The following is a 25667-nucleotide window of genomic DNA, read 5'->3' as shown; positions in this document are numbered from 1 at the left end:
AGAGAGAGAGAGAGAGAGAGAGAGAGAGAGAGAGACAGCTGGAGAGAGGCTGAGAGAGAGATGACTATGCCGTTCTATTTGACCCACATGCCTTTCAAATTACAAGTTAAGACCAGAGAACTTTCTTCCTCTCAGTTTGACTAGAGCTTACCTTCCGGGGCCCTGTGCTCTTCAGCTCAAACACATCCATGGTGTAATTGACTCTACGTCCGTAGTGGTCAAACTGAACATTCCCTGTGAGCCCTTGAATTCGAACCTGTGAGTAGGAGGAAAGCACACACATGGACTCATTTATCATTTCACGTATAGAATCTCCACTATCCAGTAGGCGAGTGTGGGGCTCCAAACTAAAGTCAAATCACTTAAAAACCGTCAGATATTTGAGTGATTGGGATAAAACCTGAAGGAGGAACATCAAATGAACGTGTAACAACAATTCTGTTATATGCCAGAAATATGAATAGATTTTGTTTACTTTTTATTATAGAAGATTTAATTTTAATGAACAGAATTCTTCAATATTGAAGTATTCCTTGCAGTCATGCGTGGTTGGTTTATAGCTATTTTTCAGTGAGTCGGTACATACACATAAGAAATTGAATAGCTCTGAAGCTCCAAAAAAAACCAAAACCAAAAACCAACAACAAAATGAAATAAAATCAAACTCACAGCCATCGAGCCGATGCCTACTCATAGCGGCTTTACGGGACCGGGTAGAACTGTCTCTGGGCTTTCTAGGACTGTAACTGGACGGAGCAGAAAGCCCAGTCTCTCTCCCGCAGGTGGCTGGTGGTTTTAAATGGCTGACTTTGCGGTCAGCAGCCCACCGCATTGCCACCTCAGCACCAGGGCTGCTCTGATGCGCAGACCAGATTATAGAGCAAAATCATCGTTTAAGAAATTAATAAAATGAAATGTTCACATATATTTTACTCCAAATTTCCTTTTAACCAACTTAGTACTTCAGTTCTGTACCCATAGCATTTTAGAATATTTAAAACATCATATCAAAATTTTATATGTCTATTCCATTAGTCATTTGCAAGAGTGCTAATATAACTATGAGACTGCACTAAGAAACTTACTTAATGCAAGGTACTAAGGCAATACAAAGAATGCTCATTTATAGTATTTACCATATAATTATAGTTCTACTGCACTGTGAGTTTAGAGTAGGACTGCGTTTCCTTAAGCTCTTGTGGTAGCAACAGCTGCATGACTCTGACCAATGAGTGTTCACAGATATAGCGTGTCTCACTATTGGGTCAAGGTCAGTCAGGGTGATTTTCAGACCTCCCCACAAGTTCTCTATTTCCCTTCGCAGCGTGCCAGGCGGTGGCTGCTCTGCCAGCCTGGCTCCTGAGTGATTATAATGGTCAGTGTCCCTGCTTCTCTAGTCTGCGTGCCGGAGCAATACCCCTTTGTGGTTTTGAACGCTATTTTACTGTGTTTCAAGGGAAAGCTGAAACAGGAAATTAGGTTTTTGTTGAATAATTTTGACACACATTCTTTAATGATATTAGTGACATCTTTCACTCATTCCGTTCTGGCTGTACCATTTTCAGTACGGTGGTCTCCTTGCCCTCTTCATTTCTCATGTTCGTTGTAGAGTCATATTTGATTAATTGGTCTCCTATCGATGATTTTTTCTTAAGGGGCCCATGACTCACAGGTGATATTCTTTATTTTGTGAGTCAATCTGTGTTGAGCTAAGAGCTGACTTCAAGGGATATTTTCTGTTTCAGATTTCAAGTAGACTCAGGGAGATGGTTTGAGGATCCCTGAGTCTCAACTGGTCCAGTATGTATGAAGTTTTTAGGAATTTTGTTTCAGTTCCACACTTTTGCTCATCTTTTGCAGCCCACTTTTGCTGTTTTAAGACTTGGAGTAAGTCGAGACTTGCCACTGAGGCGTGGAATAATTTATTACTGCAGAGAACCAAGCTCATCTTGATTTTGCAGCTACATGAGGTCTAAGCATCAGGATTCCACTCTATATTCTATTTAGAAAATGTCTCAAAGGTGAGCAATGACTTGATACACTAACATGACAATTGACAAGGGCTAATATATTATGCTTACAAACATTTTCTACTTGAACACGCTCCTTAACCAAGACGATGCAATAATTCGAACTTAATAAAGTCGTCGCTACCTGTTTGAGGGTCCTCTCCATGTCTATCCCCTGACCCCAGGGAGCAGCAGGATTTGCAAGACAATCCCCAGCATTGCCTCTCCTTGAAATATCAATTTTTTGCCTCCGAAGGTTTCGGAAAGTTTCGGCCATCACAAGGACTCCATCATAAGTCAGGGCGGAGGTGTACTGACCAAATAAAAACAATTTAAGAGTAAATATTAAAGCAATTTTAAAAATGAATATTAAAACAAATCAGGCACCAAAGATGGTTTCTGTCAGAATGCAGCATTGTTTGGCCCTTTGCCATGGAGTGAATTTCTACCCCTAGCAACCCTATTTGACAGGAAAACTGCCCCAAAGGGTTGCCAATGTTGCAATCATTGTGGAATTGTTCTGGAAGCAGGCTGCCTCACCTGTCTCCTGCGGTTTAGCTTTCAACTCGTAGCTGAACATCTTTACAACTGTTTGCATCTGACTGAATGGCGGTTTAATCACCGGTAGGCAATTACTCTAGCTCCACAATTTCTATTCTTAATTGATGACGGAAGCTGCAAACCAAATCGTACCAACTAAATTTAAACAGAGGAAAGCACTCTGGAAAATGGAAATTTAAATAAAAATGTTCCATCAGTTAGGATTTCAAGGCGTAGAACCCTTTGCATGTATATTCTTCTCCAAGGAAACGTTAAAAGCTTGAGCAAAAAAGGAACTATAGCTGAGGTAAGGATTTTCTGCTGTGTAAAAGTATAAACAGGTAAAGAAAAACATAAATGATTAATTCATCTTCTGCATGTATTTGACCCAAATTTCTTCCTCCTTGTTCGAAATATTTGGATGCTGAATAAGAGGAGAATTCAAATAATTAAATAGGAATGTACTTTTATATGAATAGAACCGAAAGTAGAGTTGAGGTAGCAAGGCCAGAAGGGATTTCTCCACAGTGCTTCTAAATTGGTGCAGGGTTGTTCCAACCCACCTTCTACTCTGTCGCTGTAATTGAGCCCTGAAGGGTTTCTCCAAAATGTTTAGAAGATTTTATATATATATATTGACTTGATGTTTATATATTTGTTCAGTCCCCCAGCAGAATGAATAAGTCTGATGTTATTTAGAGAGGGAAAGTCAAATTTCAAAATAGCAAAATTCAACCAATGTGCTGCTATCGATCACTGTGCTAAGCGGGACTGCACAGTTACAGTCGCTGAAAGTGTTCAGGTGGTATAAGCCACCCCCTAACCATCCCTTATAACCTTGGTCCTAAGCCAAGAGAGAAAGGACAGACCCTCAGCTTTGTGGTGATCACCCCACACTTCTCCTGGAGAAACAGACCGAACCCTTAGAACAGTGGTTCTTAACCATCCTAATGCCACGACTCTTTCATACAGTTCCTTGTGTTGTGGTGACCCACCAACCATCAAATTATTTTCATTGCTACTTCATCACTCTCAGTTTGCTACTGTTATGAATTGGGCCACCCCTGTGAAAGGGTCATTCAGCCCCCAAAGGGGTTGCGACCCACAGGTTGAGAACCGCTGCCTTACAAAGAAGCGATTAAGGTTAGGAGAGGAAGTAAAGAAAAACAGAGTGAAACTGAAATGTGTTAAAGCTGCAAACCAAAGAGAAGAAGAGGAAGCTTTTTTGATAGAGATCGAGTGGAGAACTCCTAAATGCATGGAGAACGTGGCACAATTTTCCTGCAGCAAGGCAGAAACACCAACACGAATCACGGCCAGCCCCACAGCTTCACAGTGAGTGCTCAGGGGTTCTACACAAGGCACACCCTCTGAGCCAAAGCTATGGGTGCGGGGAGGAAATGTTCTCTTTGCTTTTCTTCTTTCAAACGAAGAAAAATAATCTGAAATTCCAGTTGTGGAGAGTAAATGTAGGCAACATGACTGTCAGGCACAGCAGCCCATTTTCCAGGGGAGAGAAAGACTAATACATCGTATCCAATGAGGGATATCCATTTTTTGAATGTTTTAAAAATCATTTTATTGGGGGTTCATGCAACTCTTATCACAATCCATACATACATCAATTGTATAAAGCACATTTGTACATTCATTGTCCTCATCATTCTCAAAACATTTGCTCTCCACATAAAGCACTGGCATCAGCTCCTCATTTTCCCCTCCCTTTCTGCTCCCCCTCCCCTCATGAACCCTTGATAATTTATAAAGTATAATTTTGTCATATCTTACACTGTCCGACATCTCCCTTTACCCACTTTTCTGCTGTCTGTCTCCCAGGGAGGAGGTTATATGTCGATCCTAATAATCGGTTCTGCCTCTCAACTCTACCCTCCCTTCACCCTCCGGGTATGGCCACTCTCACCACTGGTCCTGAAGGGATCATCCGCCCTGGATTCCCCGTGTTTCCAGTTCCTATCTGTACATCCAGTGTACATCCTCTGGTCTAGCCTGATTTGTAAGGTAGAATTGAAATCATGATAGTGGGGTGGGGAGGAAGCATTTAGGAACTAGAGGAAAGTTGTATGTTTCATCGCTGCTATAATGCATCCTGCTGGCTTGTCTCCTCCCCGTGACCCTTCTGTAAGGGGATGTCCAGTTGCCTTGTTTTTTGATGCCTGATACCAGATCCCTTGAACACCTGTGATCACACAGGCTGGTGTGCTTCTTCCATGTGGGCTTTGTTGCTTCTGAACTAAACGGCCGCTTGTTTACCTTCAAGCCTTTAAGACCCCAGATGATATATCTTTTGATAGCCGAGCACCATCAATCAGCTTTCTTCACCATATTTGCTTATGTACCCAGAGGGATCTACATTTTAATAAAGAACCTATATTTTGCCAGTAAAGGGCTTAATTGAAAAACCTTTATCAAAAAGATTTAAGAGGGGCAAGTACCTTAAAAGCACCAGGAGCTGATACCCAGAGCTCAAGAAGAAAGCAAATGTTTTGAGAATGATTATGGCAACAAATGTACAAATGTGCTTGACACATGGATGTATGTGTGGATTGTGACAAAAGTTGTGTGACCCCCCCCCCAATAAAATGATTCAAAAGATAATAAAGAAAGAGAGGAACTGGAAAACAGAAAAACAATGGAAAAAATATCAACAGAGCAAAAAGTTGGTAATTTGAAAGAAACAAAAAAATTGACAAACCGCTAGCAAACTTAGTGTGGCAGTTACATAACCTCTGGTCAACTTGTGAAGGGGTAGAGTCTAGCCTGTCAATCAGATCATAGCCAGTGAGGCCTCTGGGGGAATAGCCTTCTCCTGAGCATTCTGGGAACTCCTGTCTTCCTCCCTGGAGGTGAGAGACACTCTCTGCTAGACATTCCTGTTGGCAAGCCACAAGGAGACACACATGTGGAGACCCATGCCAGCACTGAGATCCTTCACAAGACATTGCACCCACCTCCCTGTGTTCTTCCAGCATTCGGCATAATTGCATGTGTTGCGTGAGTCTGAAAAGGAATTTATGGACTGGTATTGGACATATGGGCTAATATCGGACTTATGGACTTGATCTGGACTGGGTTGGGATCTTTTCTCAACATACAATTGCTCTTTTTCATAAAGCTCTTTCTCACACACATGCACAAAAAAACCACCAGTGTACGTTCCTCCAGGACATGGTAAAAGAGGCTGAAGGATAGGCAGTCTCTGCCATAACTGCGTTAGGGTGACTGAAGGACACTTAGGTGGTTCATTTAAACAAGGCGCAATATAAAAGACTAATATGCCTTCTCCTCTGCCGGGGCTGAAACATCGTTTAGCAGAGAAAACTGCTCAATTTCATTAGTAGAGGCTAAGGAACAGCAAGAAATACAGTGCACCTTGCTAAATAGAGGAGAAAAATGCGTTGTTAGGCGATCAGAGTTAAGAACGGGAAAAGGAAAACGCTGGAGCCTTGACCATGAGTGAAAAGCTGAGGAAGATGCACCAAAAACCAAATACACTTGCTGAGTTTGAAATGTCCAGTGATTTTCACGAAACAAGTAAAGTAGAAAAAAGAACAGGTATCTCACAGAGCAGAGCTGGGCAGAGCCAGCAGACATCCAGCCGGAGTCAAAAGAACCTGGACGTAGACAGGTCCTAGAGCTTACAGATGGAAAGACCCTGCAGGTAAACTAGCGCTACCTTTTGGGGGCTTTAATTCTTTTCCACTTGTCTTTTGATGCTACCATCCAGAAGTCAGACTCATGCCCACACAATTCTAGAGATCTCTTGAAAGGGCTTAGTAAAGAACTATTTTATTTGGGGGCAGGATAAAACTATATTTTGGTCTAGAGTTATTTTCTGCTTTGTCCAATACTCAGAATGTTGAGATTTCTGTTTGCCAGAGGTTGGAGATAATAGACAGAGTTAGGTAAAAGTCAGAGTTCATCAGAAAGAGCACAGCTTTGAAAAGAAACACTTTGCATTCTAATTTTGCTACTCATAGGTTTATGAGAACGTGTCATTCATTCTTCAGCTAAAGAATTTAAAACAGAACAAACCCCAAAGATGCAAAATAATAAGGACTGTCTCCTGGAGCCATCATAAGGATGCAATGTCATATCATCCCCGAACACTCTGGAGCATGAACTGGACATTGGTCAGGACTCATGCAGCTAAAACAACAGTGAATCATAGACATGCACTGCTCCGAAGATGAGCATGGGAATGCAGCAAAGTTGTGTTATAACTACATTAATTCATGGTGAGGGGTTTATAAAAATCAATTATTGTGGACATTACAGAAAAAGTCACATACACGAGTGACAAGAACAGACTTCCTAAAGAGATTGAAATTAGTGAGAAAGCCCTGGGAGATGGCTGGACTTGAACAGGCAGAAATGAAGGTGGAGGGCAGCTGAGAAGAAGAGAAGAGAATAGAGTCAGATGAATGGAAATAAAAGGAATCGTTGTCCAGTCCCGGGCTGTGCTTACAATTGGTTGTGCATTGGGCCATTGTGACTCATAGGCTTGTCATTGGCTGACTTTTGGAAGTAGATAACCAAATCCTTCCTCCTACTCCATCTAAGCCTGGAAGCTCTGAGATCTATTCAGAAACAGAGCGACATAGAAACTTCTACTCATAGACATCCCAGACTTTGGCCAGAAAATGAATTGGGTCTTCCACATGAAAGGCAAGACTTTCATCGACGACCCTGAGAAAAGCTCTGAGAAAAGTTTAGGGCATTTCAATCTGGCTGGAGCATCAGAGAGAGGACCGAGAGGCACAGGGAAAGATCTGTTTTACCCATACAACGAAGAGCTTTATTGTACAAGTATTTGCTTTTTTGTTTTTTTAAAGCAGGGAAGTGTCAAAATCTGAAGTTGTGCTTTTAATATTGGTCAAGATAGCAATCGATTCAAGGAAAATTTAATTTAAATGGTTACCAAGGGCCTAAAAATCCTAAGAACCGTGAAAGATGTGAGAATTATACATAGGGATATATTCATATTTTTCAGTCATGATATTTACATTGCATGGGAGATAAGATATACATAAGTAATTCAGTAAAAGAATACCAGAGAGAAAATAGCAACATAACAAAAATGACGACAAGTCTAGTGTTATGTTAGGTGCTGCTGAGCCAGTTGTGACAGAAGACAGGCTGCCCACACAGACCTTAACCGTTATGCCAGAGCTCACTGGTGCAGCCGCTGTGTCAATACATCTCCTAGATGATCTTCCCCTTTCTCATGGACCTTCCACTTAACCACGCGGGTGCTTGCTTATAAAACAGGAGACACTGGGGTGCGCTAACGGCATAAAAGCGAAGGACTGATTGCACTGCTGTGTCCAGATGGGAGAATCACAGGGGGCAAAATTCTAACTGTATGATGATATTCTCTCTACAATGACGGATAACTCCATGGAGCTAGGAAACAGTGTCAAGAAGGTTGGAACCCTTTTTATATTGTAACGCTAATTGGGGAACAAAGTGTTAAAGAGATGGTCACCGAAGAAATGCCGACATATATAATGGTCTGACTAATTCGAGATGTGAGGAAAGAGGAAATGAAGCATTCTATCATGGGAAAGAGAAAGAGCAACACCAGCCTTGCATAAAGTGATGACAGAATGAGGGAAACACGCCGCAGTTCCCTCAGTTTTAGGAATGCTTTCTCTTTGAAACTGCTTGCAGGCAAAAGGCAGACTAAAAACACCCAACCCAACCCAACCTACTGCAACAAGTCAGTTCTGACTTATATGGCCCTACATAGGGTTTCAGAGGCTGTCCATCTTTATAGGAGCACATAACCTTATTTTTCTCCCATGAAGCAGCTGGTAGGTTTTTTGGCTAGCAGTCCAATGTTTGTTCTGAAGATAATTTGCATTTTGAAAATGTGGCTTTTTATAAGTCCGAGATATATTATCTAAGCTTGGAGCCATGGTGGTGTAATTGGTTATGCAGTAATTGAAGTGCTAACGACCTGGTTGGCAGTTCAAACCCACCAACCACTCCATGGGAGAAAGATGAGGCTTTCTGCTGCTGTGAAGATGTACAGCCCGGAAACAGAAAGGGGCCGTGCGGCTCTGTCCTGTAGATTACGACGAGTCAGAATCGACTTGATGGCAGTGAGTCTGAGGGTTTTTGTTTCACTTTTTTTGCTGTTGTTGTTGTTTTGGTCTTGAAGCTTGAAGCGTGGGGACAGATAGTGGGAAATGTACTTGCCCAAGACTGTGAACCGATGTTTCCATCCTGGACATTTCATGGAACTAGTCTCTGATTCAAGACTAGACAACTAATAACTTATAGATATTAATCTATAAAATCAGAGGGTTGAATTTGAGTGTTTAGCACATAAATATGATATTCTGAAGGTCCACACATTTATAGGATAGTGAAGATTGTATGACCAGCTAAATTCTTACATTACAGAGGGGAAACATAGCTAGGCAGAGATTTTTTTACTGAGGAAATGAAAGACCTGCGGATACTCTTAGGTAGTAGTTTTTCTAGGCTTGTATTTCCAGATTATCCTTTGAAAACCTCTTGCTGCAATACCTTGCCAATGAGAGATGAACAAATGTTCTTAATGATGGTATTATTATGTAGATGATAAAAACACAAGTAAACCACTAAGCTGGGATTTTAAAAACATGCCACTATTTACATAATGTCTATGAAAGTCATTTTATTTTCAGAAATGTATCAACTGCATTTGAAAATTGAATAGAAAACCTCTGAAATGTTTGTCAGAAAAATTGAGCAATCTAACTTTGTATTGTAAATTTGAATAATGCCTTTTACAGAACCTGTCCAGTTTACATGTCTACCAATTTCCAAATTGACCTACTTATTTTCTAAGTCACATTTCAAATATAATATGAAAGGAAAATATACTTACTATTGCTCCGATTTGAAGCATTAAGCTAAAAGAAGACTAACAGAGCATACCCTTTCTTCAATAAAATTCTTATGCAAAATAAAAATAATAATAGCAACCTAAGTGAAGAAATCTCTAACAATTCTACTCCTTTATATAGAAATGTAGAAATTACTTAGTGCTTGTGTAGAGAATTATTCTTTCTAATGTTACACTATTACTTGATAAGAACAATTGTACACTGCACATTTACTTAAATGAAAAATACAAACCAATAGGTTGATTAATAAATCAATAGATAACTCGATAAATACCTTTGGTGGAGTCTCTGATCCTGGATATTCTCTCTGATCCAATTTCTTCCATCGATCCATCAGTTTGGTTACCATAGGTGTGTTGAAATCTACCAACTGGAATCCTGTAACATTGGCGCCACCATGTATAAATCTCTCAAGGGAAATATCTTTAAACCCCTAGAAAACCAATGTGACAGGTATTTTCAAAGTTCAGTTACTTATGTACACTTTGATTTTCAATAGTAACAAATTAATAATCAACATGTACATCTAAATAGATTTGTAATAAAGAACGTGGTAGAAATAGGTGAAAACCAATTATGCTAATTTTGCTATTAAATTCTGTCACTTAGATCCAATATATGAAAAATGATAAAATGGGGGGAAAAGTTTCCAGGTTACTGTCATTCAATTTCATAAGTATTTCCTGAGTGCCTTTTATGAAACACAGAGGCATATAAAAGAAAAATATGATAACATCAAAAAGCCTGTTGAGGGCCTAATTGTAGTCTGGAATAGCTATGTAGAAAGACATATTGTATATAGATAATTCCAAGGTATTTCTGTACTCTGAATCTGTGATGGGGAGGGGTATTTTTAGGGTCTCAGTTTCATGATAAAAGGATGTAAAACAGAAGAACGGGTAACGTGATCCAGAGGAGGCAAATGCTTTCACTACTTCAGTCATCACCCCTCATTCAAAACTCACTACCAGGGAATCAATTCTCAATCACAGAGACTCTATAGGACAGCGTAGCATTGCCCCTGAGGTTTCCTAGGCTGCAGATCGTCAGGGGAGCAGGAAGCCTCGTCTTTCTCCCGAGAGCTGCTGGTGGTTTGAAACTGCTGACCTTGCAATTATCAGGCCAATGTATAAACCACTACACCACTTGTGCAAGAAAAAACAAAAACAAACAGTAGAAGAGAAGAGAGCAAGGTAAACCACTCAGTGACTCATGTGGGAGAGGAAAATAGATCATGTCCACAAGGTGGAGTCAGGAAACTGAGCGAATAGGATATAATTACTTGTTAATCAGGTTTCAAAAATTCTGCAATTAGTTATTATATTATAATATAATATATAATAACTATTCTGCAAATAGTTATTATCGTTGCATTTATCTATCACCATTTTATATCTCTCTAATTTGAGTTATACGGGGCTCCCCTTTCCATTAAGTTTTAAAGGTGTCTTGCAAAAACACACACAAAGTATAAAATAAGCAGTATCATGAAGAGGACAAAAACATATTAGAGAAATGAATTAATATTGCCTATGTACTGGCTTAGAAAAACTGAACTATAAAACACACACACATGTACATTAAAACACATTCATTGTTGAATAGGTTCCAACGCATAACCTAAACCCAAAGCAAGCTCCCCGGTCAATTCTGACTCACAGCGAGCTGGTAGCAAGAGCAGAACTGCCTCTTTGGATTGCCATTTTGTGGGGCGACAGAAAGCCTCATCTTTCTCCCGAGGAGCTGCGGGTGGGGTTGAATTGCTGACCCTATGGTTAACAGCCCAACACATAACCCATTGCACATGACTCATATTCATGCGATACTTCACACAACAGAACAAAACTGGGGCATCCTCTCAGTTTCTGTTAGGCATGAGCCCGTTGTTGTAGCCGTTTTGTCAATCTGTTTGGTTGAAAGTCTTTTTCTTTTTCTCTGACCTTCTACTTTACTAAACAAGATTGGTCTCTCCTGATATGTTGTCCTAATTAGTCCCTGACTGGTCCTGATAAGATGTCCGAATTGGTCCCCCCCGATAAGTATGAGAGACGAAATATCACCATTATTACTTCTGAGGGGCAATGATTCAGTTAGCTCTTCTGCTGGTCGATGGTGTAATCAATACTCTGCCAGACCATAATTCATATATATTGGTTCTTCTTCAGTCTTCCTTATTTATTGTTCTACTTTTCCATGCATATGAGTTCACTGTAAATATTATGACTTGGCTCAAGTGTACCTGAGTCCTCAAAGTGATATCTTTTCTATTTAATGTTTTAATGAGGTCTGTGCTGAAGATTTGTTCAATGCAATACATTGTCTGATTATTGTTTCCTTGGGCGTTGATTGTAAATGCAAGTAATATCCTTGACAACTTCAATCTCTTCTCCATTTTTCATAGGGTCGTCTGATGGCCCAGTTGGGAGGATTCTTTTTTCTTTACAGTGAGTTGTAATCCTTAGGGCTCTTGTGGTATAGTGGTTACACACTGGTCTGGGATCTGCATGACTGACAGTTCAAAGCCACCAGCACCTCTATGGGAGAAAGACTGGGCTTTCTACTCCCATAAACAGTTTCAGTCTTGGAAACCCACAGTGGGCCGCTATGGGTCAGCATGGGGTGAGTTTGGTTGTGATCCATCCTGAAGGCCGAAGTCTTTGAGCTTCATTGTAAGTGCTTCAAGTCCTCTTTGCTTTCACCAAGAGAGGTGGTGTCTGTCCCCTGTCTGTCTCAGGTTGTGAAAATGCTTCCCTCTGATTCTGATGCCATGTTCCTCAGATTATTATGCTCAGCATACGGACTGGGTAAAGAGAGTGAAAGGATACAATATTGACACATACGCTCGCTAATTTTCAACCATTCAGTGTCCTGTTTTGTTTGAATGATTGCTTCCTGGTCTATGTACACATTGAAGCGTTTTAGAACTGCCATTCCTCTTCATGTTGTCCCTGTTTTATTATGATCCTCACCACGGAATTCCTACGCACAGTCAACAAAACACAAATACACCTCTCTGGGGTACGCTCTTGCTTGCAGCCAAGAGCCCTCTACTGGGAGCAAGGATAGTCCTGGTTCCACTCCTCTTGCGAATCTGTCTTTATTTTCAGGGAGCTCCTTGTTGAGGAACTGCTGCTTTTTGGATAGACCGTTTTTGAATGATCTTCAGCAAAGTTTTATCTGCGTGGGATAGTAATCGCCCCCAAGCCAACTCGGTGCCGTCAAGATGATCACAAGTCAGAGTACAAGGCCCCTGTGGGCTTCCAAGTGGGAGAGAGACCAGGCTTTGTACTCCCATGAAAAGTTACTGTCTCAGAAAGCACAGGTCAGTTCTACTTCACCTTAGACTACACCTTAGACCATTATATGGTCTCTCTGAGCCAGAATCGACACAATAATGGCATTACTTTTTTTTTTTAACTGTGTGAGTAGGAAGCCTCATCTTTCTCCTTATATTAATGAGAATGTTTGATAATTTCCACACTCCATTGAATGCCTTTCCTTTGAATCAACTTGAAACATTTCAGTTAGCTTTGCATCAATTCCTAGAGCCTTATTTTCCACCAATGGTTTCAAAGCTCTTTTGATTTTGATTTCTGCCCTTGATACTCTAGGTTTTGCCTCACATGCTCCCTTCTTAAATGGTTGAATATTGACCAATTCATGTGTGTGTGTGTGTGTGTGTGTGTGTGTGTGTGTGTATAAGAGAGAGAACCTTGGTGGCGATGTGAAGTAGGCATTTGGCTGCTTGGGAGGGAAAGACAAGGCTGCCTGCTCTGGTAAAGATGCACATCCTCTGAAACCCTATTCAGGTTTGTTCTGTGCCAGAATTGACTGGACGACAGTGGGTTTGGGTGTGGTATAAAATAAACCCAAACCCACCCACTGAGTAGATTCCAACTCATAACACTATATGGGGTTTCTGAAGCAGTAAATCTTTACCAGAGCAGGCAACCTCATCTTACTCCTGTGGAGTGGCTGGTGGGTTTGAACATACCTTCCAGTTAACAGTCCAATGCTTACCTGACAGTGCCACCTGGGCTCCCTGGGGCTCGACATGACTTCTATAATTGATTTCTTTTCCTTTTTTTCTTAGGATTTAGTAAGATTTTATTAACAGTGTGAAAATGCTCAATTGTACTGAGGCACTAAGGGAAATATTTTATTCTTTTTTTCTTTGTCATTTTGCTTGTGTAAGTAACATGTACAGCAGTAACTGCTTACGGTAGGGTTCAGTGAGCAGGCCAGCGGGAGAAGAGGGACACTTGGGGTTAACTACATTTTGACCTTTTCTGTTTTATTATAATGAAAGAATTTGCCTTCAAAGGCAATGGATACACATTTTGACCTTTGTTGTTTAGGAAGAAATGAACCAGGCAACTAGGCAGAATTGCTGTTGACAGACTCCTGGGATTATCATCATGGTTAATATAATATTATGCTTATTGTGTACTAAGACCTGGGAAAACAGAGCACACACATTATACAAGGGTACATAAAAAAGTATTGCTACAATAATAATAGAAACCTTTATGAAAGAAAATTAACAAACAGGTTGGTACATTTCTGAATCGTGTTTTTACATCTCTCTAACTCTCCTCCAAAGGATTCTGGCGCTTTGATGGACACCATGTCAGAACGGCAGCACCGTCATCCTGAGGGACTCAACCCTGCTCCTTTGAAATGGTCTTTGTTCTCTGGGGGCAAAACATGGTTCGGACGGGGGAAGATTAGACCTGGAGGGTGGATTGGGTAATGTTTCCCAAAGGAAGGTTCAGAGGATGGTCCTTGCTCCTCTGGTGGAAAGAGCCAGTGTTTTGTGGTGATGGGAAAATTCCTTAGCACAGCTTCCCTGGCTTTTGTTTCCTCACATGCAGTTTTCAGATTTCGTAACACTTCTTCCTCGCAAGCCCCTGTTAGGTTAATGGGAGAAAAGCTATACGATTCCCTCTTAGGGATTCCAAAGCACCGTCGCCGTAATCTTCTGATCTGATCCCTGATTTGAATTTACCTGACCTCGAAGATTCTAGTGGAAGATGCTGTTCTGAGCGACCATTTTGCAAGGCATGAGACCAAGGAAGTATGTTCCTGGGTGAACTTGTCTGCAGCTATTCACTGATCGGGGACATGTTTGACCTGTTGGTAATAAACCCATGTGTGTCCCTCCAAGCCACACCCTTGCACTTGCCCTTGGGTGTCAGGTTTAGTCCTCACAACCAACATTATGAGAAGGATCCTCTTATTTAAGATCAGCTAGCAATAGAATCAAGATTTCAATGAAAAACCCTGTGCCTTGAGTTTACATTTTTCTCCCTCTAAGTAATATGACACAAAGTTGTTTGCAATTTTGCTAAGTAGCATAGAATTCCTAGGAGAGACAAGACCATGTGGGGGAAAAAAACCACCCCGAAACAAACAAACAAAAACAGAGAGCGAAGTTCAATGTAGCAAATTTCTAGCCTCTTGTTTCCCATCTGCAGAATCAAAAAGAAATTCCCATCTAGCTGTAATTCAATAAGTGACAGCTATTATTAATTAATTCACTCAGCAGATATTTACTTCATGCCTATTATGTGACAGCTAATTTGACAGCTCATCAGTAACATTCTCTCTTCCCTGAGAAAAAACCGAGACACCAGAAAGTGAATGTGTGTTTTTGAAACGGACAAAGTATTGTCCATCAATTTCTAGCTAATAAAATGTCAGTTGAACATTTGTTTGTTCCTACCGGAGTCTAGGGCTGACCCACAGGCTAGCGAATGATTCCAATGTTTTCGAAGAGCCACAGTCCCTCAGCTACTGTTTTTGGTACTAATTGATGCTATTACTATTTTCTTTCAGCTGTGGTTGAAACAGAGGGTGAGCCCAATCTGTTTCAGAGTGTTATGCCACCAGTGTAAGACACACAGGCAAAAGACGCAGGCATCTGAGAAATCCTCCCATGTGAAGTCTAGTGGACAAATATCCATCTACGTCTCTCTGATTTCATCATGTACCATGCTTTGGCAAAGTACAAGAAAACAACACAGTCAAATCTGACTTAAAAACCCTTTGAGTTCCCATGTCAGCAAGTGGCGAGTGGATGAGTTAATTTTAGATCTGTCGGTCTAAACACAGGCAATATTTTTCCTGTCATATCTTTTCTCACAATTTTGTATCGAAAACTAATAAGCACGAGGCCTCGAAGCCGTTTCCTTGGGAACAGTTACTTCTGTGGTCGTTTCGATTTCAATTTTTACTCAGAGAATATTGTGGAACTGCACGTTCTGGGACAGCCTTGAAAAAAAAATCATGTTGGTGTAGTTATTTGTCACCCAGTCAATTCCAACTCACAGCTCTCCCATTTGTGTTGCGTCAAACTGCCCAGTAGCGTTTCCAAGATGGGACCTTTCAAGAGCAGTTCACCAGGCTTGTCTTCCAAGGACCTTCTGGGTGAGTTTGAACCTCCAACCTTCCAGGAAGTCAGCCAGGGCTTAACAATTTGTACCTCCCAGGGAAATGAGTAGGTATGTGAATAAATAAATAATGTCCCTGAAGGCAGGTAGGTCAGGCAGAGGCTTATCCTTGTTGAATACAGTTCCTATGGTGCTCATATTGTACAATGATTAATTACCTTCCATGAAAGAATGCATTCCTACCCTTTTTTTTAATGCCATAGCCCCGAGGAGCAAAGGAAATGTTTAATAAGTTATAAAGCGTCAGATATCCTGATGATGATTTCTGTCATTAGGAGTAGGAATCAATAAGGCCTTTTCTTTTTAATTAGCCCATCACATCACAGGTTTTTTTTAAAAGGTCATTCATCCATTGTTTTATCTCATTTAGATAACATTTCTGCTGTGCTTTGCATTTCAACGTCAAAGTCGACTAAGACGTTAAGCCAGCTGTGATGCAGGTAACAGGGGAAACCTCAAATAGAATGGGGGCATTCTCCCTAACATCTTTGAAAAATTAAAACGTGAAGAAAATAAGCTGGTGGAATCAAACAGGTTCCATGTGGAAAGCGGGAAAACAAGGACAGCAAGGATGGAACAGAAAATGAAAGAGCACCACGAAGATGGTAACACCTTAATGGGGGTCGCTGCATGTTCGGAAAGTCACGCTAGGCTGCACATTTTGTGTAGTAGGTTCTAGTTTGCATTTAGTCACTAAACAGATGCCTGAAGGTAGACCAATCTCTTTACTCTGTATCTTAATTTCTTTCACCTTTAAAAACCAAACCGAACTTTATGGCAAAGATCCAGACTCATAGCAACCCTGTAGGACAGACGAGCTGTGCCTCACAGGGTTTCCAAGACCAGTCTTGATGGATGGAGACTAGTCTGTTTTTCTCCTGTCGAGCAGCTGGTGCGTTTAACCCACCAGCCTCTCGGTTAGCAGTCAGATGCCTAACCACTGTGCCACCAAAGCTCGATCTGTCTTCCCTTTGTTGACTTTTGGTTGGAGCATGGTGACTCTCGACTATTTGAAAACTGGGATATTTGTAGCCACCAGTAGCCATTACGAGTTGCTATTTTAGAAGTCAATGCTTATTACTACCACTGTCCAACTGGTCTTAAAAAGTCAGTTCAGTAGCAATTGCCATTAATCACAAATTGCAGCTACAAATGGCTTCATTCATTTTCACAATGCTTGTTGCCAGTATATACAAATGTACTGTTTTGGTACATTCATTCTGTTTTGTCCTGCAACCCTAGGAAACTCATACACGTTTCCTAATGCGAAGCCCCACTCCGCCTTTGTCACCAGTGGATTCTAAGTCACGATGCCCCTGTAAGTCAGAGTGGATGTGCCCTGTGGGGTTTGGGGAGTTTACGTTTGTAGAGTTTTAAAATTAGATTTTTAAGAATGTGCTACACAGAAGATATTATTCTTCCTCAATCCAGATTTTCAAATGGATATTTCTTGCCTCTTCGCTAGAAATGATGAGAGGCACAGCCCTGTCTTGCTCCTACTTTCAGGGAAAACCACTATGTGTTTCCCTATTAAGTTTGCTGTTAGTGTAATCGTTCTTTTGGGCTAGTTCTGTTCCAACTTTAAATTTGTGAGCCCTCGGCACACAGTGTTTAAGAAGTAGTGTTGATTTCCTCCAGAAAACAAGAGCCACTCTGGTTCTGGAAGTGCAATTCATTAGGGACAGAGGAGCAGGGCGACACATTCCAAATGAGTACAGCAGATTACAATTTAGATATGTGCAAGTCACTGACCTCATCATATTACACATGTGTCACGTGTACAGGACAAAGCCTTGCTTGTTTCTAGTAAGAGGAATGGTTCTACTCCCTGACAAAAGCAAAATGTTTTCCTACTTCATATGTTGCTACTTAACCACCATAAATATTTAGTTAAATGTGTTAAATGTCTTTTAGGACGCTTTACGACAGCCATGATACCTGTGAGTGTAACTATGACATCTTTCCAGTTTGCATTGGGCTATCATTTTGGTTGGCAATATCAGTAGCACATTTCTGGCAAGATATACGAGAAAATTTTGATTTTTTTCACCTCAATTGTATCATTTTGAACAAAAGGTTAGTGAAGCCCCATGATCTTATAATTAAAAGCAAGTAATTAGAATCTCAATGGTACTATGAATACAGACATCGCATAAACAGAGTTTCTTTTTCTATAATAATTAATACATTAATACCAAAATATCTTAGTCACATTAACACAAGCAATAGCATAGTTCTAAGATTTAGGATTTTGTAAAACATGTTGAAACACAAAGACTGAGCAGCTAAGTGGCCCAGGTTTTATGAAACACGAAGACCATGGGTCTACTCAACTCAAAAGGCAAATAACATTCCTATATTTTCATGAGACCCCATGGGAAGTAGCATGATTAGGTTTTACTGAGAAAAAAAAATACAACGTGAATTTTCAGTCCATTGCTGCACATTACAATCTCAGCTGTGTGGTTCACTAAAGATGGCGGATTCTTATCTTAAAGTATGACAGAGCCCTTGCCACATGAGAGTAGATGGATTGGACTTTCTTTTGAATATTTCAACCTTTTTCAAACTCAAAATACTTACTACAAAAATGTGTGGAGGGAGAGAATAGAAAAGGAAGAGAACATTCTTCAGTGGGATAAGCCACTTTAGACAAGAAGCACTGGGGGCAGTTGGTTCTCTAATAAAACAAGAGAGGATTCCTCTCCGTGGCCGGTTTTCCTGCACTGTGACTTTAATAACAGAGACACAGTGAGTCTTGCCAGCTAATCAGAAGCATTGGTCTCAGACTTGGAAGGGCTTCATCATAATGCATGTAGCTTGTTTAATAACTGCATGGAGTATGTGACAAGATGACATCATTTTAAAAGATGGATTATTCACATTTGAAAGACATGCTTAAACGAGCCATTTCAATCTTGTCATTCTTAAGATTGGAGAACAAGGCTCATCCGTGTAGATTATTCTTATAGTCCTTCTACATATTGGCAGTCTTTGCCCACAGACTAACATTTGTCATCTAGACAGAGAAACAGCCACACTTTTATTTGATAAGCGATACCACAGAGAAGTAGGCATTATGATGCTATAATTTACTTTAAAGGTTACTCTGGCAAGGATCAAAGTGATCTGCATCAAAGTATGTTGAATTCTATTTTAGAAACACAATGGTCATTTCTCATTACCGACATTATCTTTTATATTTAAAAAATCATCGTAAATAGTGTCGTCTAACCCTCTGCTGGAGCATTATTTCAAGGCATTGTTCAAGTAATGTTCAATTAGTATGAAAAGTAGAAAATAAAGAGTTCTTACCAAATTTGCAATGATATAATGGTAGCCTTTCACGTGCTTCCCAACACTTACAATCTGTAAAAACATGAAAAAGTAAAGAAAACCAATTTAACTTTTCTGCATTATTACTTAAAAAAAAAAGAGTATCAAGAAACAATGTTAAACAATGATAAGAAAATGTGGTTTTCCTTATAAAAACACTTTATTCTAATTAGAATAACGGTATGAACCACGTTAAGGATAAGTTGTTAAAACAGAAGGTACTTCTTGTTATTGTAGATGATTTATGGTGAACAAAAAACCTGGTAACATCACTGGTCTCTTCAAAGATAGCAATGCAGTGCAGCTCAGGTTGCCTTTCTGGCTACCTGTAGACCTCCACTTTGTCGTCAGTGTCCTGCAGTTTCAGTGGCTGCCACCAGGGGCTCAGTCACAGGACCCACAGTGAGGACAGCACAGGACTGGGCGCTGCTTTGTTCACGGGTTCAGTGTGGGTCGGAATAGATTTAACGGCACTTAGCAACAGCAGCTAACACCTCCAATATCCACTCAAAGATGTTCTGTGTTGGTGTCTATTAGAGACTTCTCTGTTAGTATTTTACATTTTGGTTCATTTTTCAGTTTTAGGTTTCCCATACTAGAGTATATCATGGAAATTCAAAATGCGTCTACCTAAAGAACAACACTGTAAAGACAAATTCTCCGCGAAGATAGTTTTCTCACAATACCGAGCTCTAGTCGAGACAGAAGACACTTGGTTGACTCTCTAAAAATTACTTTTCGATTGTATTCTTTATTTATGAAGGTATCATCCTTCAATAGTCTGGCGTTCCACGGGAGTTGATAGCTGTCCCAAGAGCTGAGCTCCCATTTGTGAGCATTACCACTCCCATCAGGCTACTCAACCTGACAAACTCCTTTGGGACAGGCCTCTGCCTTTCTTGGCTCCAGAGGACTTTATCTTCTTGGAAACGCCTTTATTCATGTGTAATGTTTACATAGCATGACTACAAGCTTTATTATGTTTTTGATTTTTAAAAAAGAGTTTTATTGGCATATAATTTACATATCATATAATTTAATCGTTCTATCATATTAAGAAGAGTTGAACAGTCAACACCACAATCGATTGTAGAACAAATAAAACTCTGACATGCCTGGAAGCCACGTACACAAAAATTGGGGGTTGGTCATTCGGCAAAATATTAAATAATACTCTACATCAGCAGAACCATGCCTATCAGATGAAGACATGTTGTAATAAAGCCAAGAGGCCCATTGAAATAATAAGTAGATGGTAGTCCTGGGCCACTGTTCATTGGGCACCTTCAAGTCAAGAGATCCGAACCCAATTCAGCAAGCCTACAGGTTTTAGAGTGCCAGACTTATCTAGTCCATAACTGATCCAAAAATGAACTTCCTTTGACAATCTTACCATGAAGATGTGAGAAAGCAAAACAATAGATCAAGTTATAAGAAATACTGCAATGGAAGGGTTAATTCCGTTTTCTCTTGGTAAATTCAAAGTTTAGTCATTTGGCATGGGCTGAATAAGAAGGGGCCATCTTAAAATCCCTGGGAATCTCAAGCACAGTTTGTGCATAGAACAGTTATTAGGAGACGGTTGGTACTCAATCAGGAGTCAGACCCTCTCTTATTGACCTCCCTATAGATGCATGCTATTTGACCTCAGCAGGAGTCCGACCACATGGCGATTGACTAATAAGCCCTTGCTGATTCAGTACAACTTTCTCTGGTGTGGTTATTTAAGTCTTTCTGTACTTCTTTAAAACACCACCCTCCCTTTTCTGTCTCAACACTCTAGGCTTGTGGGGTCTATATAACTGTAGTCCATATAGTCTGTGTCACCCCTTACAAAAACCCATTGGTACAAATTCTATTAACTTCTATATATAAATCATATCCGTTCTAATTTGTTTAGTAGTGAACTATAATGAATTAAAACCTAGGTAATATATTTTTGAAGGGTAAGAACTTAGAAAACTGAAAGGGATACAATCTTGGTGGAGAAGGCCTACTGGTGGTGATGATGCATCCACATTCTGGGGACCAGCGGCCGCAGGGAGCAGTGTTCTGGGATCTATTTGCCTAGTTGATGGTGCTAGAAATGACCATCTTTTCAGAGTCAGATCTTGGCTGAGAGAAAAACAAATACGCTGCACAAAGTGCTGTGAACACATCATTGCCTTTCACCAGTAGAGGAGGCACATGCTACTTGGAAGGCCATGGTTTAACTCTTAGAGTTTGTCCTTTTAACACATGGATGTGCCAGTAGATATGGAAAGTTGTTTGTGAAAAATATAATTTATGCTACATAGAAAATGCTAAACCCACCGGCATGGAGTCAATCCAAACTTGTAACACCTCTCTATATGGTCTCCTCTGTTGGACAGAGGGTCAGTATAGGTAGAAACCAATTCGATGGCCCTGGCAACAACATATAGGATTTCCAAGATGGTAACTCTTTATGGGAACAGACAATCTCATCTTTCTTTCACAGAGCGTCTGGTGGGATTGAACTGCAGACCCTGTGGTTAGCAGCCCAACAACTAACCCACTGCATCCCTAAAATTTCTTCTCCATCGAAAAGTGTCCTGAAAATAATGATTCATTTATTTAAGCTTTCTAAAAAATGTAAAGTAAGACTGATGCCGCCAGGACTGGTTTTGCATGATCTCCAGCATTGATGCCAAACCTTGCATTTCTGTGTAATTGTTGTTACCATTTTCTAAACAAAGAAAAGATACAGCTTGAGGTGAAAGACGGTATGAACTAGCAGTGCCTTCCTACAGGTGTAGTTGGCCTATTTATCGAGGGTAAACGATGCCTCAGGTAAGGACGCGGTTACAAAAATGATGACTTTTCATAATAAAAATAAATGTAGAGTCAGAGAACTTGTCACCCTGTTATTTTATGATTCTTAAAGACACTGGGGTTGGAACTAAGTAAAGAGTAGTGTGATCCAGTGTCTTGTTTATTAAAGTTCTGTTGAAGAGGTTAGCCGGGCCATAAAAGCTACACTGATCACGTACTTCCCAACGAATTCACAAGAAGAAAGTGCTTATGTAATTGATTCCTTGAATTACTCTTTTCAAATTTGTTTTTAAGAAACAAAATTGTTTAGAATGATTTTTTGTGCTGGTCAAACAGTTTCATTATGAAATCAGATCGCTCTATATTATTATGCTCAACATCAGGCAAAAGCATAGCAATTGTTTTATTATAAAATAATGACAACCCCCTCACATTTTATGAATAAGACTTCAAAATGTTTATCCATTAAGGTTAGAGAAAAACTGAACCTAAATAAACACTTCTCCATTTAGCCCCTACTTTTCATTGCAATTTAGTTCAACAAATTTCTCATGTATACATTTAGGGCTACAAAGAGTCTAGGCTTACAAAGACAAATGAGTCCTGCTGCTGAAAAGTATTCATTATCTCAAAGGGGATGATGGTCGAACGAAATGATTTAAATTCAGATCAGAGTAAGTGGAATGCTGTGCGACTCAAGGAGAAGTAATATCATTTGGGTGAAAGAAGAGGGCAACTTTTAAGAGCCTATAGATAATAAATATTGATTGAGTGACTGAATAAAGAAGTTCATTAGGACATAAATGTCATGGACACTAGGCTTGCCTTAAACAAGCAGCCAGCCATCTAAGGAGGTATGGGCAGATAGTTAGAGATTTGCAAATGAATGACAGTGTGGCAAAAAATCAACATAGGATTCGATGCCAATCTGCTATGTAGCAATGTACTTAGGGGGTCCTTCTAGATAAGAAAAACACCCATCAACTCCTAGGAAGCCTGGTGGAGAGAGGAGGGCTGCCCCACGGGGCTTCGGGGCTGCACAGATGGAGAGAAGCAGACTGCCTCTCCTTCTCCCTGGCCGTGACTGATGGGTTAGAATGGCCAACTTTTTGGTTAGCAGCCCAACATTGAGTGTCCTGGGACACTCACGCTCCTTGTATTAACTCATAATATTATGACTCACTTGCAATTAGTCTACTGAGCACTATCTTCTAGCTAAAAATGTAGGGCGGTATACCTGTATTTGGATTTTCTTTTTATGTTACTTTAAATTTTACTTTAAATTTGGTCTAAGTCAGATAGAAATCCCTTTCCTAATTGGTATTGTGTTCCAGAAAATTCAGGGACACCAATATAACAGTACAACACATCCAAAGGCATTAAAATAAATGAACAAACAAAACACCTAAGGCCGTCCAGTCGATTCCCACTCAGAGCAACCACAGGTGTGTGAAGCTCTTAATCTTTCTGGGAACAGTGAGGTCCGTCTTTGTCCTCCAGGAGCTGTTGGCTTTGAAGTGCCAACCACACTATTAGCATCCCCATGCTCACTGGACATCACCGACAGGGCTCCGACACCAGTAGCATCAGAGACAGGACATAACCGTTGATATTTTAAATGTTAGAAAGACAGCTGTTCTCACGAATCATTTCTCTAACGGTGTTTCAGGCTTCCAAATATCCCCCAAGTACTGATTTTCAAAACGTTCAAGAATATTTCATTGAGATTCAAAACAAAAGCGTTCGTTTAACTTTTATTTCATCAAAAGAAAAATATACGGCAATGGGCTTTTGCACATAAGTCACAAACCTAAACTATAGTCTAGAAAGATAAGAATGGTCTCTGATTTCAAGAATAGGATTTGGGGATGGGGAAAGATGAGCTGCCTGCTCCTGTCACGATTGTCAGTCTCGGTGGGAGGGTAGAGGGAGAGTGGGGAGGAAAGGGGGAACCGATGATGACAAGGATCTACATGTGACCTCCTCCCTGGGGGACGGACAACAGAAAAGTGGGTGAAGGGAGACGTCGGACAGGGCAAGATACGACAAAATAACAATTTATAAATTATCAAGGGCTCATGAGGGAGGGGGCAGTAGGGAGGGAGGGGGGAAAATGAAGACCTGATGCCTGGGGCTTAAGTGGAGAGCAAATGTTTTGAGAATGATGAAGGCAATGAATGTACAAATGTGCTTTACATAATTGATGTATGCATAGATTGTGATAAGAGTTGTATGAGCCCCTAATAAAACGATGAAAATAAATAAATAAATAAATAAATAAATAAATAAATAAATAAAGTGGGGGGAAAAAAAAGATTGCCAGTCTCGTAAACCCTATATAGGATCACTCTGAGTTAGGATCAACTCTATGGAGGTGATTCCGTTTTTCAAAATCTGTTAGTAAGGATCCCTGTCAATGAAGAGATACAACTCCATGGGAGAGAGATGTGGCAGTCTGCTTCCATAAAGACCTACAAGCTTGGAAACCGTACACTATGGGCCGTGTTTCCCAAAGTGGGCAATTCCCCTCCTTGGTTGACTCCTTGGTTGACACTTCACTTAGATGGTTGCTTGTTTTGAGACAAGCCTTTAAGACTGCAAGCACTATTCTTTCTGATAGTCTGGCAACTATTTCTTGCTATAGCATCCATATCTTCAGTGATCTCTCCATGAGGGCAAATATTGGGCATGGCCATGTGATAAGAACTAATTCATATTAGATTCTTAGATTAGGGCTACAATGAAGTGTGAGCATAAAGGTCTTTCATACTTCTGTAGTTTTTAAATGTTCCTGGTTCATTTTAAAGACAGCATTATAATGTTATTGGAGAACATTATAAACCATCCCCATGGGGCATAAGAGAATTCTATAGAGATTTTCACTATTTCAGTCATTGGTATAGAATTATCTAAAACACTGTTGAAAAGAGGAAATTACACATGCATAGGCCATTGTTTTTTATAACCCAATGTGAATGGATGATGGCTGGGTACTATTTGCACAAACAGGTGAGGCGAGGCGTAGGGTAAAACTTCGAATAGCTGATTTTTGGCAGTAGATCATCAGGCCTTTTTTCTAAAGATCCTCTCGATACACTGGAACCACTGACCTTTCCATTAGCAGTCAAGTGCATTAGCTGTTTGTGCCTCCCTGATTGGCATCAGCCTATTCACCTGGTTCTAAAATTCTACAACTACAAGACTTGAATACTATTATGAATTTCATCATCCTATGCCCGAAAACTCTTAGGAAAGAACCATTTTGACTTAATAGCACTTTAATTTGGTGATTTAAAATATTTTCAGAAAGGCAAAAAAGATTCCATGGAATTTGTGATTATGAATTTGAAACACACATCATAGATTGAAAGAACCAGTTAGCAGCACGCTTTTCTTTAATTGAAGAGGTATTTTGTAGGAAGTAACAAACAAATGATTCCAATGAGATGTAGGTGGAGGAGAGTACGGCTTTGCTTTTTATGAACAAACTCATTAAATAAATACAGTCATTAAGTGATGGAGCTGGAAATCTGGGACTCCAGCCTAGATCTTTTGACTACAAATTCCATATTTGTCATTACATTCTGGTCGAACGAAATGATTTAAATTCAGATCAGAGT

The 25667-nt window shown here is 40.2% G+C and overlaps 1 protein-coding gene across 8 annotated transcripts in view; it reads right to left on the bottom strand.

Moving 5' to 3' along the window:
* The window catches only part of GRIA4 (glutamate ionotropic receptor AMPA type subunit 4), a 438032-nt gene that overhangs the window by 72624 nt on the left and 339741 nt on the right, over positions 1-25667 (bottom strand). For all 8 annotated transcript variants that reach the window (XM_004708995.2, XM_004708994.2, XM_045297724.1 and 5 more), the window contains exons 5-8: positions 19234-19287; positions 9741-9899; positions 2155-2322; positions 152-256 (exon numbers count right to left, since the gene is read on the bottom strand). In XM_004708995.2, coding sequence (XP_004709052.1) covers positions 152-256; positions 2155-2322; positions 9741-9899; positions 19234-19287 — 486 coding nt within the window. The remainder of the gene's footprint in view (positions 1-151; positions 257-2154; positions 2323-9740; positions 9900-19233; positions 19288-25667) is intronic.

This window comes from Echinops telfairi, unplaced genomic scaffold (genome assembly GCF_000313985.2).
Source record: "Echinops telfairi isolate 266 unplaced genomic scaffold, ASM31398v2 ScPeMD7_7421;HRSCAF=8459, whole genome shotgun sequence".
In the NCBI taxonomy this organism is placed as follows: domain Eukaryota; kingdom Metazoa; phylum Chordata; class Mammalia; order Afrosoricida; family Tenrecidae; genus Echinops; species Echinops telfairi.
Note: the sequence above shows the minus strand (reverse complement) of the source record. Positions and strands in the feature narration are given on the sequence as shown.